The sequence below is a fragment of the Neophocaena asiaeorientalis genome, unplaced genomic scaffold (genome assembly GCF_003031525.2).
Source record: "Neophocaena asiaeorientalis asiaeorientalis breed wild unplaced genomic scaffold, Neophocaena_asiaeorientalis_V1.1 scaffold251, whole genome shotgun sequence".
Lineage (NCBI taxonomy): Eukaryota > Metazoa > Chordata > Mammalia > Artiodactyla > Phocoenidae > Neophocaena > Neophocaena asiaeorientalis.
The window spans coordinates 5,988,670-6,001,501 of NW_020173377.1; the positions used below are offsets into that span (position 1 = coordinate 5,988,670).

General features: G+C 50.5%; 1 protein-coding gene across 4 annotated transcripts in view; it reads left to right on the forward strand.

Annotated features, from left to right (window-relative positions):
• Window positions 1-3,866: 3,866 nt before the first annotated feature.
• FLNB (filamin B) overlaps window positions 3,867-12,832 on the forward strand; it is a 138,848-nt gene continuing 129,882 nt past the window's right edge. For 3 of the 4 annotated variants that reach the window (XM_024746379.1, XM_024746380.1, XM_024746381.1), the window contains exon 1: window positions 3,996-4,287. In XM_024746379.1, coding sequence (XP_024602147.1) covers window positions 3,996-4,287 — 292 coding nt within the window. Of the gene's footprint in view, window positions 4,288-12,832 lie in introns of all 4 variants that reach the window. The other variant, XM_024746378.1, reaches the window with a different exon arrangement.

Below are 12,832 nucleotides of genomic sequence, written 5' to 3' on the forward strand. Positions count from 1 at the left end.
GCATATGACTACTCCTCTCAGCCTCAGTTTCCTTACCTGTAAAATGGGGATAATAACAACACCTCCTGGAGTTGTTGTGATGATTAAATGAGAATAACACTACTTAAGAAGCAGAAGCTTCTGTTATTATTATTACTATTACAACTATACTACCACTATTATTATTACACCTCTTTTTTTAAAATTTATTTGGTTGCATTTGGTCTTAGTTGTGGCAGGCAGACTCCTTAGTTGTGGCTCGCCGCCTCCTTAGTTGTGGCACGTGAACTCCTTGTTACGTACGGTGTGCACGTGGGATCTAGCTCCCAGACCATGGATGGAAACTGGGAAGCTCCCTTTTACTTTTTAAAGGGTACTTAATAACTCTTTGGTATCATTAGAACATTTAAAGTTACAGTGTGGCTCTCATCATACTTATGTTGGACAGTGCGGGCTCTGGGCTCTGTTAGGTCTTAAAACCCTTGCATCTTTTTTGTTTTTTTTTTTAAAACCCTTGCATCTTGCAAGGGGACAGAGATGACAGTTGCCCTCCTTCAGCAAGTGAAAACAGCAAGTAAACTTCAGCATAAAACAAGCATTGGGACCACACAAGCTGTGAGGGTGAGGGGACTGGGGGATGGGCACGCTTTTTCCAAGTTGGAGGGGAGAGATGAGAGCGCTCTTGATGGAGGGACTGCCTGAGCAAAGGCCTGGAGGTGGGATTGGAGGAACTTCTGCACACTTGCCTGGGTAGAAGAGCTCCCTCCAATCCTACTCCCATGGGCTGACCTGGCAAATCGTGCAACTTTGAGAAGCAGGCTCACAGTGCTCCAACCTTCCACCCGATGTTCATCTTCAGGTACAGGTGGACCCTTCCTTGTGGATGTCTGTGAATTTGCTGTTGTCTTGTCAGGTCCATCCTGACATGTAGGGGTTACTGCTTGACTTATGTTTTCTTTGTCAGTTCCTTCTGACTGGGATCTCGCGGGGCTGGAACAGATTGGTGTCAACATCTGTGGGTAACAGACATGGAGAGGAGCCTTGGCTTCTTACAGAGACAGACTGGAGTCTGGGAAAATGCAGCTAATTCTAGATTTTTCAGCGTCTGGTTGAGAAGTCTCTGTTAATTTTGCCCAGTTTTCAGTTACATTTATTGAGTGCTGATGGTATTCCAGGCACTCTGCTAAGAGTTTTGCTTGCATTATTTAATAACCCCAGGAGTTGATGTGTTGGCTCCATTTCCCGGATGAGAAAGCACGCTTGCTGAGGTTATTTGTTCAAGGTCATCGAGCCAGGATAGCCAGAATTCACACCGAAAGCCTGAGCCTTTCGCTTCTCTACACTCTTCCATTCTGGATGGTTCTACCAAGAAGAGATCAAAGAAGCCTAGGAAAAAAATTTAGAAAACAGATTGGGTGTTTGAAGAGAAGGCCTTGTCAGCAAAACTGTGGAAGGCATTGGCTAAAACGCTCCCTGCAGAAATGCCTGCCCTGAGTTGTTCAGCCCTCATCTTTTATCACATATTGATAAAGAGCCATTTGAAGACCTTGTCTGCTTCCTCTCCTTGTCACCAAAGCCACTGACCACCCTCCTCCACCAAGGTTGCTGAATCCCCTTCACTCCCCATAAACTGCTTCCTAGGGAACTCTTAAGTGTCTTCTGATTGACTGGAGAGAATCACCAGCTTCATCCTAAGACAGGGATGTCTCAGCTCAGAGTGAAGTGGACTGGATATTTAGGTGCAGAACTTACTTAGTTATGTGTGTCAAAGACCTGGTGAAAACAGAAATATCTCATAAGAAAGGAGAACCGTAGTACATTATCAGCTGCCGAGTGAGCAGAGTTGATCACACTAGCTCCAGTCTCACCTAGCAGGGAGGAGGTCCCCTTCGGAGTGAGACACTGGCTGATAAGTTTTGATGGATGCCTTTGGATGGAGGAAAGCATGAGGAACCAGAAGCCTTGGGCATGCGGTAAGTAAGATTACCTAAACTGCCTCTAGTGAATCTGTTGCTCAGATTGTGTGGGCAAAGGCAAGGCCCAGGCTGGGAACAGCATGGGGTCTTTGAGGCATAGTACAGACTTTGGCGTTAAACCCAGGTACAAGTCCAGCTTTGTCTAGTGCTTATCAGCTGACCTCCAGCACATGTCTTCACTTAACCACTAAGGAGGGGAATGAGACTTCAGATAGTTACTGATCCCAACAATGGGCCAGGGCCAGGCAATACTGTCTTTCCCCCAAGGTGGTTTTGAGCATTTCCAGTGCGGCAATCTGTCTGAAGAAAGCACTTCACCTTGTATGCAAATGACCTGTTACAGAATGTCACCACAAATCTGCTGACTTCTCCTAGGGCTGGAAGCCCTTGATATGTATTCATCCTGCCCAACCCCTCTTCCCAGCTGGGTCCTTAAAAGAATTAGAGGGGGCTTCCCTGGTGGCACGGTGGTTGGGGGTCCACCTGCTGATGCAAGGGACGTGGGTTCGTGCCCCGGTCCGGGAGGATCCCACATGCCGCGGAGCGGCTGGGCCTGTGAGCCATGGCCGCTGGGCCTGCGCGTCTGGAGCCTGTGATCTGCAGCGGGGGAGGCCACAGCAGTGAGAGGCCCGCGTACTGCAAGAAAAAAAAAAAAAGAATTAGAGGAAGATGTGACTGTGGATAACCTGAGATGACAGCATGAGAAAGACTCTGCCTGATGTTGCTGGTTTTGGAGTTGGAGGAATAGGCCTCAGACAAGGAATTTGGGAAGCTTCTAGAAGTTGGAAAAGGCAAAGAAATGGGTTCTTCCCTAGAGCCTCCAGAAAGGAATGCATCCTGCCAATGCTTTGATTTTAGCTCAGTGAGACCTGTGAGGGACTCTAAACTACAGATAATAATATATGTTTTTTTTTGAAGTTTGTTTATTTATTTTTGGCTGTGTTGGGTCTTCGTTGCTGCGCACAGGCTTTCTCTGCGGGCCTCTCCCGTTGCAGAGCATGGGCTCTAGGTGCAAGGGATTCAATAGGTGTGGCACACGGGCTTAGTTGTTCTGCAGCCTGTGGGATCCTTCCCGACCAGGACTCAAACCCATGTCCCCTGCATTGGCAGGCAGATTCTTAACCACTGTGACACCAGGGAAGTGCCAACAATGTGTGGTTTTTTCAAAGACAAAGTTTTGGTAATTTGTTACAGCAGCATTAGGAAACTAATATACACAGCAAATTGTTGTTCATTTCTATCAGTACCATTAAGCTGTCTGTGATAGTTGATTTATACTTTTCTCTCCTATTAGTCTATGAGCTCCTCAAGGTTAAGTTATAAATTTTTCTTATTTACCATTGGTTGGCAGGCGCTAAGAAGGCTGGCACACAGTAGGCACTCAATAAATGCTATGAATGATATTATAATTCATATGAGTTTAGTTAAGATGAAATTTAAGTTGTCCATTTCCTTCACGGTGTCCCCAGCGCCTAACACAGAGGCTGGCACACAGCAGGAGCTCAATAAAGCGCTTATTGAACCTTACTGAACCTGTAGGTGGATGAAATACCCCTCCCCGCCAACCCCTCCCCCGTGAGCCAGACGGCCGTCCCTGCCCATTCTGTCCAGGTTCCTACCTCTGCACGTCCCCTCACTCTGGGACCGGGTGACCCTCACCTGGCGGGTCTCCCGCCTAGCTTCCTTTAGCGGAGGCTGTGAGCACAGAGTGCGGCGTCCCGGGACGCCTTGCAGTGCGCGGGACGCAGTGCCCTCTTTGAGCGGCAGGGGGAGAGCGTGGCCCGGGAACTCCCGCCAGAGGGTTGGGACGGGGCGGGGCTTCAGGGGCGGGTCGGCTTAATGCGCAGGCGCGGGGCCAGACGCCTCGCGCGGCCACGGGCAGGCGAGCGCAGAGCAGCCCCGGCCGCGGCTTCGGAAGCAGTGAGTTCGAGCCCCGCTCCCGCTCCCGCTCCGCTTCGGTTTTTCGCTTCCCCGGCCCTTGGGCCTCCCTACGCCCGTCCCCGGCAGCTCGCTGTGCATATTGCTCTCTCCGCCGCCAGGATGCCGGTGACTGAGAAGGACCTGGCGGAGGACGCGCCGTGGAAGAAGATCCAGCAGAACACGTTCACGCGTTGGTGCAACGAGCACCTCAAGTGCGTGAACAAACGCATAGGGAACCTGCAGACCGACTTGAGCGACGGGCTGCGGCTCATCGCGCTTCTGGAGGTGCTCAGCCAAAAGCACATGTACCGCAAGTACCACCAGCGGCCCACCTTCCGCCAGATGCAGCTCGAGAATGTGTCCGTGGCGCTCGAGTTCCTGGACCGTGAGAACATCAAGCTCGTGTCCATCGGTGAGTGCCCTGGCTGGGCCAGGCGCCGGCGATTTACATCTCGCGCCCCCGCGCGTGCGACCCCGCGGGGGCTGAAGCTCCCTGTCGCGCGACCCCACGGCGCCCAGCAGCCGCGGGCTGAGTGTGGGCTCCGAGGCCAGGGGACGTTGTCCCCGAGGGATGAGGACAAAGGGACCCTAGGCCCCCTCCTGGGAGCCATCCCCTGGGGTGCTGCTGTCGTGTGAGAGTTCCGCGCCGTGCGCCCCGGCAGTGCGTCTCTGGGGGGCGGTGGGTTGAAGGTTCGGGCTGGGGCCGCACGGGGAGAGGTGGGGCTGTGGCACTTCTCTGCACCTGGGGTGCCTCTGCGGGAGCTGGGGGACTGGAGACCTCTGGTCCGCCGTCCCTGGGGCTGGGGCCCTAGTCAGACGCTCCCCGGAGTGCTCGCCCAGCTGCGCCCAGGCCGCTGCGCTCGGCGGCCGCGGAATGGGCGTTGGCTCGGAGGCCAGGTAGGGAGGCCTGGGGAGGGACTGTTCTCTGAACTTGGGGCCCTCCCGCCAGGTGGAGATGGGGACCTCGCCGTCGCCGAAAGGGGTGGGGGCCCCGAGGTGGGAAGGGGAGCCTCCGGGGTGTGTGTCTTCCTCGCTCCCTCCGCTCCCAGCTCAGCTCTGGCTCTGCGCCGCGGCTGCTCAGCCGCTGAAGGTATAATTTAGAGATGGTGGTGGTCACAGTAACTGCCGCCTTGTAGGGAGTCCCAGCTAGTGCGCAGCCTTCTAACAGGCTTCCAACAGCCTTATTTCGGTCCTTACACATGCTGCGAGCTGGGGCGTCATTAGACCCATTTTACAGACAAGGAGGTCCAGAGGGTTAATGGGCTTGCCCAAGCTAGTGAGGGTCTAGCGGAGAATTGAAGGAAGTGGGTGACAATTAAAGGAGACTTTGCCTTCCTCTCCCTACCCTCCCCACACCAAGATCTTCCTGAGAGGAGGGAGGGAGTTGGTGTCGGGTTCCTCTCCCCCTGGAACTGGGGAGGAAGAATGAGAGTGAGGTCCTACTATGACCTGGGCTGGTTGAGGGCTTCGGGAAAGGTCACAAGGCTGCTGAGGGTGGAGGCCGTGATGGGAGGAGCAGGGGGTGTGTAGTGTGCGAGTGTGTAGAGTGTGTGTGCAGAGCATGTAAGTGTGCAGAGAATGTGTGTGCACCTATGTTGTGTGTGTGTGTTCTGCTAGGTGAGCCTCTTGCCAGGGAGGAGCAAGGGCTGGGTCTCAGGTCTGTTCCTGAGGAAACCAGGCCTTAGAGTGACTCCCTGACAGGAAGAAAGGGCCATGGGTGTGGCTGCTGGGACTTTCTCCTGCCTAGGACGGGTTCCCTTTAGGCTGAGCCTCCTCTGTCCTCTCCTCCCGTCCTCCCCCACACCTGTCCTGGCAGGTAGGGCTGCTTCCTGGGTCCAGGCAGCTGCCACGGCCCAGTCAGCCTCCCCATTGAGGGCAGCTTCTCTGCAGAAGGAAGCCGGGTGGCACGCTGTCTTATTTTGTGGGCCCATCTCGTGTAACGAGGGAAGGAGAACCTCAGATTTCTGTTGGAATTCTTTTCCTTTGCAGAAACCAGCTTTCCCTCGGAGGAATCTCAAGGGCTGGCTGGGCTCAACTCGGATCTCTTCTTTGCTTTAAAACTGTATATTTATTTAATTAACTGAACAAAGAAACTTAAAGTAAAGCAGGAGTATGCAAACATGACATGAAATCTCTTTAAAAAGCAAAACAAAACAAACAAAACCCAAACCACAGCACCAGAAAACCCTGGACTGCCTAACTTGGCAACTGTTTATGGAGGCTACAGCTGCCTCCAGCATGGCTTCCCATCAGTGCCCCAAAATTGGGGGTCTCATTCTAGACTTTTTCTGGTCCCTTACTTTTCCTCCTTGATCCTCATGATTTTCATTCCTGAACCCAACCAGGCCCTAGCGTCTTCCATCGTCCTGACAAGCCAGGGTTAGCCTCCCCTTCCCTGGTTGTGGCCTGTGGACTTTGGGCAGCTTCTTGCTATGGACCTCTTCCCACCATAATTTACATCATTTTATTTCGTTTTTTCCTTTGAAATAATTTCTTGGATCATATTCTCCAGGGTGGCATTCATGGGTCAAAGGTTGTGACTACATTTATGACTCCCGTCATTGGCTGCCTAAGTGTTCTCCAGAAGGACCTTACAACAAACAGGTTTTCCAGCCTCTGGAGGCTGGAGGGAAACTTGCCAAGTGCCAGGACTGCTGAGCAGGTAATGCCTGAGGCCTCTTCCCTCTGCTCCTGAGGCTATGCTGGGTAAAGGCCCTTCAGAAAAAATTCACATCCAGCGTGGACTTCAGTTCAAGCTTTCACTGCCTATGCTGTGTTACATTGTGCTGACAGTGACACGCACTCCAATTTGGGGGCACCCACTCGGTGTTAAGCGTGTTCTGTTCATCACCCACCCCATTGATCACCACCTGGAATCCTTGAGTTCTGGTTTCCTTGTCTATATGATGATCTGCTTTTAGCAAGTCCCTGGGAGGGTCAAGGCCTTGCCCCAGTCCTGGCCAAGCGCTTAGAAAATGTTTGTTGTTATTGCTGTGCTGGTTGTTACTGTTAGTACGTCCATTTAAAGTTGGGGAAACGGGAGGGAAGTCACTTGTGGAGGTCACCCAGCTGGTAAACCAGGTCTGCCGAGTTGTTGAAATTGAGCCTTAACTGACCTACCTTTCAGTGTCAGAAATGAGTAAAATACAACCAGTTTCCCGCCTCAGAAAGCTCATGTTAACACCAAGTTTTGCAAGTCTGGGGTGTTGGGGTTGTGGCTGGACATCCACCCGTTGAGCGTCTGGCCTCGAACAAAGCAAGGCCTTAGGTGAGGGATGAGGTTGGTCCTCTGAGCTGTGATGAGGGCCCGTGAGATGCGTGTCGTGTCGGGAGGTGCGCAGACTCAGGTTGCATATTGCATCTTGTGTTGAGGTGAATTTGCTGGGGGAATGGCCGCCTTGTCTTCACTGGTTTTTTTGGTCTGTTTTTTCTGAGATTTCCTGCTACTCACAGGATAGCATTTCACTTCCATAATCTGGGAAGATATCTTTGAACTAATACAGGGTTTTGTATACTCTGGATAACTCCCAACAGTATTTCATTGTGGGAATCATTAGAGTTGGGTTATAGGACCAGCTGTGTGACATGAGGTGGTCAGAGGTCGCCAGAGCACTGTGGCTTTTCTGCCTACAACTCCCCGAAAGACAGCCCTGGCTGTTCACGTTTGTGATTCCTTGTAAGGTGGGCCCATCCTAGGCTCCATCCCCAAGTTAAAGTTCCTTCTTATATCCTGGGCAGTTCATAGTGAGGCCTCAGCATATTTTAATTCTAGTTGTCTGCCAGGAGCTGGCAGGTTTATTTACTTGTTTTTCCAAAAGCCTTTCTGCAGCACAGCCAACTTGGAGAAGAAGGGGTCTCCCAGCCCAAGAATGACAATCAAGGCAGGCTAGAAGTTTGGGTGGTGTGTTTTGGCTTGATCCTTTACGAAAAGGAATTCTTTCCTTTTTAAAGGATGTGGTCCGACCCTGATGTTTGCTTAAGGTACCTGTGCCAGGCCAGTACCGCAGAGCGGGCGGGGTGTATGTTCCCAAGACCTCGGGTCACTGAGTGGAGTTTCCAGGGTGGTGGGTCACCCAACCACTCACCCTGTTTTCCTTCCTTTTGTCCCACCCCGACCAAAATAATGCACAAATAATCCTAAATTCTGCTCTTTCCTGTAACTACTTAGCAAATGCCAGTGTGTCTTTCAGGCAATGTAGTTCATATCCAGAGAATGCTTAAAAAGTAGCAAAGTAGCATGCTTTGTCAGAATTAACAAGTTCTGGGCCACTTGGAACAAAGTAACACATTGGTGTGAGCTAATTAAGAGCTCTGATTCTTGGTTCAAATCCTACTTGCCTCGAAGTAGCTATTAAGAAATTTCTGGTGGGAGGGAGGGAGACGCAAGAGCGAAGAGACATGGGAGCACATGTATATGTATAGCTGATTCACTTTGTTATAAATCAGAAACTAACACACCATTGTAAAGCAATTATACCCCAATAAAGATGTTAAAAAAAAAAAAAAAAAGAAATTTCTGTGCACTGGTCCCCTTATAACTTAAATGGGGATAATAACTACCTCCTTTAAAAGTTGTTATAAAAACTAAACAAGCTAATATTTTTTAAAGTGCTCTGAACAGTTCGTGGCACATAGCTGGTGCTGTGTGTTTGTTAAATAAGTAAGGTGCTGTCCAGTAGTAGTCTCAAAAGTCACGCTGGAGGGTTTGCACGCTGAAAGGACATTTAAAATCGGCACCACACGGGGGAGACCAGCTTGGTTGGCTAATGTTGATTCCTGTCGCTGTAACAGGGTTATGGACTGCCCAGAGGCTGTCCCCTCTTTGGAAGGGGGTGACCCCTGGTTATGTTGTGGCTGCCTCCAGGGCCCATTCACACCAGCTTTGTTTCTGAGAGGTGGATGGGAGCTCGGGAGCGGCTGGTCATTCCAGCCTCCCACCCGTTCAGGAATCTCTGGGCCAAATCATTTCCAGATGGCAGTTGGGCCTCTGCAGGCTCCTCCAGCACCGGTGGGGCCAGCATGCCAGTCATCAGCTGCCTTCATTCTTGGAGAGTCTGTGCTGAAGGAGAGCTTTGATTTGGAGCCAAATTACATCTCCTGGGCACTCCCCCTTCACCCTCCACCCGGGGAGGAGGGTCCTCGTTCTGTGCTGTGAGGCCGTGTCATGGGTTAGTTAAGGATGGCTGCCTTGCTCCTTGGGCAGCGGATGCTCAGGTTCGGAACCTTTGGGCCCTGCTTGTAGTGGCTGCGTGGCCAGGGTACCTCGTCATCCTGCTTTCTCTATAAGCAGCCTTCGGGTCAGCACGTACCCGAAGCTAGTATAGTCTGAAGCTAGACTGCCAGGATTCTAATCCCCACTCTGCCCCCTAACAGCTGTGCAACTCTGATCCAGTGCATTAACCTTTCTGACCCTCAGTTTCCCCATCTGTAAAATGGAGGAGAATAATAGTTCCTATCTTAGCATTGCTGAGAGCATTATATTTGATTTGCTTAAGTTACAGCATAATGCTGGTGTTGTCATTATTAGTATAATGGACTCTGTCTTCCATCTATCCTCTGGCCAGTCCTGCCACTGTCGTATGGTGTGTTAGCTATTCCCTTCCCCCAGCTTGGAACCTCTAATGAAGGTGCCCCCCAAGATCCTTTTTTTCTTTCTTTCCTCATTCAACAAGAATATGAAAGATAAACTCTGAGCCAGGCTCAGTGCTAGGGCCACAGGGAGAATGCGAGTCATGTCCCCGGCTTGCCTTACACACTGCTGAACACGGAGGAGAGACAAGTCACCAGGGAGTGTCCTTCTCAAACCTTCAGGCACACATGAATCATCTGGGAACTTTAAAATGTTGGTCTGTTAAAAATGTCGGTCTGATTCACTAGATTAGGGGGGGTGAAGCCTGGTTTCTGCTCTTCCAGGGAGCTCCTAGTTGCTGTTTGTGGACCACCCTGTGAGTAGCAAGGATTGAGATGACAAGCCCTCTGGGGAGGAAGAGCACCTTCCCTCAGGCTGAACTGGGCTGTCTGGAGGGCTTCCTGGAGGAAGGGGCTGTTAAGCTGAGACTTGAAGCTTTACTAGAATAAGGCAGGTGAGCAGACAGTTAGTCAGGCGAGCACAGGAGTAGAAGAGTGTGTCAGGTGGAGGTGGGAGGGGTGGTGGAGAGGTAGGCCGGGGCTGACTCACAAAGGGCCTTTTGAGGCTGGAGGCTGCCAATCAAGCATCTTCCTTGAGGGGGCTTGGGGTAAGGTAGGTGAACCCAGCTGAAATGGATCATCTAATCTGGGGATCTCTTCACTGTTGCTCAAGTCATTCCTGCCAAGAAAAAAAATTGAGCCCTGTCCTCATATATGTACGTTTATAAGCTGTATACATATGCCACCCGTCAGTCTGTATATTAAATGTTACTGCAGTAGAGCTTAGTTTCGTTTTAGATAACAAGTCCAAACAGAAGTTTTTCCTGTGCTCCGATGGATTATCTTGTGCACCCTTGGGGTACATATACACTATTTGGAGGCCCTATGAGGGCCTGCATGTCTACATTTTCTTTTTCTTTTTTTCCACATTGTTATTATTCTGCATTTAGGTTTCATCTTTAATTGTCCTCTGTTAAAGAGGTAGATCTAAAATTATAACCCCTTCCCCCAACAAGTTGAACCAAATGAATAAATCCAATGGAATGAGCCATTTCCATCTAAATGCATGCTATTTCCTGCTCTTAAATAAGATTAAAACTGCCTTTCATGGTGTTCTACTAGAAGCCATTTTACATTACTGTTGTAAATCTAGTTCTTCATTAAACATGTTCGATAATCAGATTGACTCAGGTTATTGGATGGTAAACAGCAGTACTTTCTTCTTTTTGGGCTTGAAAAGTGGCCTGGAATTTATAAGGTGCCTAGCTACTTTTCTTGGGAAATTGAGTCCATGTTGTAGGAAGCGAGTTTATTTTGATGGTGTTGACTTCCTCCTTTCCCCCATCATCAAAGCCTGGCACAGGTGGACAGCTTGGCAAGGAGGACACCTGTGCTCCTCTGCATATTCCTTGGCTATCCTTGGTACCGAGAATGCACACGATGATGCCATTTGTGTACCAAATGGCAGCGTGTGCACACGCATCCGCTAACATATTCAGTAGTATCTAGCGTTTCCCCATGCCTACTGTGCGCTAAGCATTGTCCTGAGCGCCATACCTTTATTACTTCCAATCCTTATTATGAACCCTGCAAAATGAGTGGCTTTATATCTATTTCTATTTTATTGTTTTTGTTTTTCTTTCTGCGGTATGCGGGCCTCTCATGGTTGTGGCCTCTCCCGTTGCGGAGCACAGGCTCCGGACGCACAGGCTCAGCGGCCATGGCTCACGGGCCCAGCCGCTCCGCGGCATGTGGGATCTTCCCGGACCGGGGCACGAACCCGTGTCCCCTGCATCGGCAGGCGGACTCTCAACCACTGTGCCACCAGGGAAGCCCTCTATTTCCATTTTATAGGTGAGAAAACTGAGGCTCAAATATGCCTCACTTCACATGCCAGGTATTATGCTTGCCTGCATTAAACTGTACAGTGCCTTTAAAAACATTTTTTTTTAATGTTAAAGTTGGGTTTCACACTTGTAAAGTAAAATAGATATATTGTAGTGAGAGATTTTCTACTGCTTTAGTCCTGTTCGTTTTTATTTTGCTTGAAACTAATCATTTGAACTTGATTAATGTGAAATTGAAATTTCCTTCTACAAAACAAAACTTTTGGGGGCCGATTTGCTTCACTGTTTCCGGTACCATAGAGCTTTAATGGGGGTCTTCTTCCCAGTTCTGGAGACAGCTCTCTTGTTCCTTCCCTGCCTTTGTTTGGTTTCCAGGGGCAGTGATTTCACTGTAGGTCTGGACAGCAGGGACCAGCTGAAGGTCTGCTTTGGGGAGCCAGGCAGGGCTTTCTTTGAGAGGCCTGAAAGGCAGAGGTGAGTAGGTGCCTCCTGGCTGCAGTCCTGTGGGGTTTGCAGTGCCCACCACTTATGGGTGTGGATGGGTGGAGTTTGTTGAGGTCCAGCTATGCTGGGAGATCCTTGGTGACAGTCGACATTGGCACAGCTGTGCTCTTTCAGCAGTGACCCCACCCCACATCGTTTCCTTCTGCTACCTGTAAACATTAACCGGCAGGAGGGTGTGTTGGGGTGTGCTTGCCGCTGAGCAGAAGCTTTCTTTCCTGGCTGGCACTCGACCTTTATCAGTCTGGCAGCCCTGTTACAAATGGCTGCCTGCTTCCAGTCCAAGCCAGCGGCTCCCACTCACGTTCAGGGAGACTTGTGGGCAGGTCCGTTGCTGTGCACCGCGGCACCGAGCTGTGTGCTCTAGGGCTGCACTTGTATCCCCAAGGGCTTCTCCTGCAGCGCAGCTCCTGAGAGAGCAAGCTGGTCTGGCCGGCCGTCTCGGTGCTCAGCCTCCCCAGAAATTGCAGGGCTGGCTTGTTGAAAGGTCTGGGCGTTAACACAACACTCCTGTTCTCCCTCTCTGAAGGCCCTTTATGCTGGCATGAATTCCTTTTCTCATGGAGATCTGAAAGCTCTTTTGACTAAATGGGTCACCTTTCTGGGTATTTTCATAAGGCTGGTCAGCTTTTGCCATGCCAGACAACTTTTCTGGAATTTCCGTTCAGATATACAGGCAACCAAAGAGGTTGGATTATTTGGAACACTGTGGAATTTTGGCTTTCGAGCTACAGGGAAATGGGTGGGGATTGTGGCAGAGACAGTGTAAATTCGCTGCGTCCCATAAATTAAGATGTTGAGATTAGAAGAGGCAGGCAGCAGTCAGCTTTCCTCTGACAAACAGGAGTGGTGTTGCTTTCTGCCTCGTGCTGCTTGTGACCCAGGCAGCGGCAGGCCTCCCACGTAGCCTGGGGGATGAAAGGATTCTCAGTGGCTAACATCAGATTCCTCCAATCTCCCCTGCAACCCCCAAGAAAATAA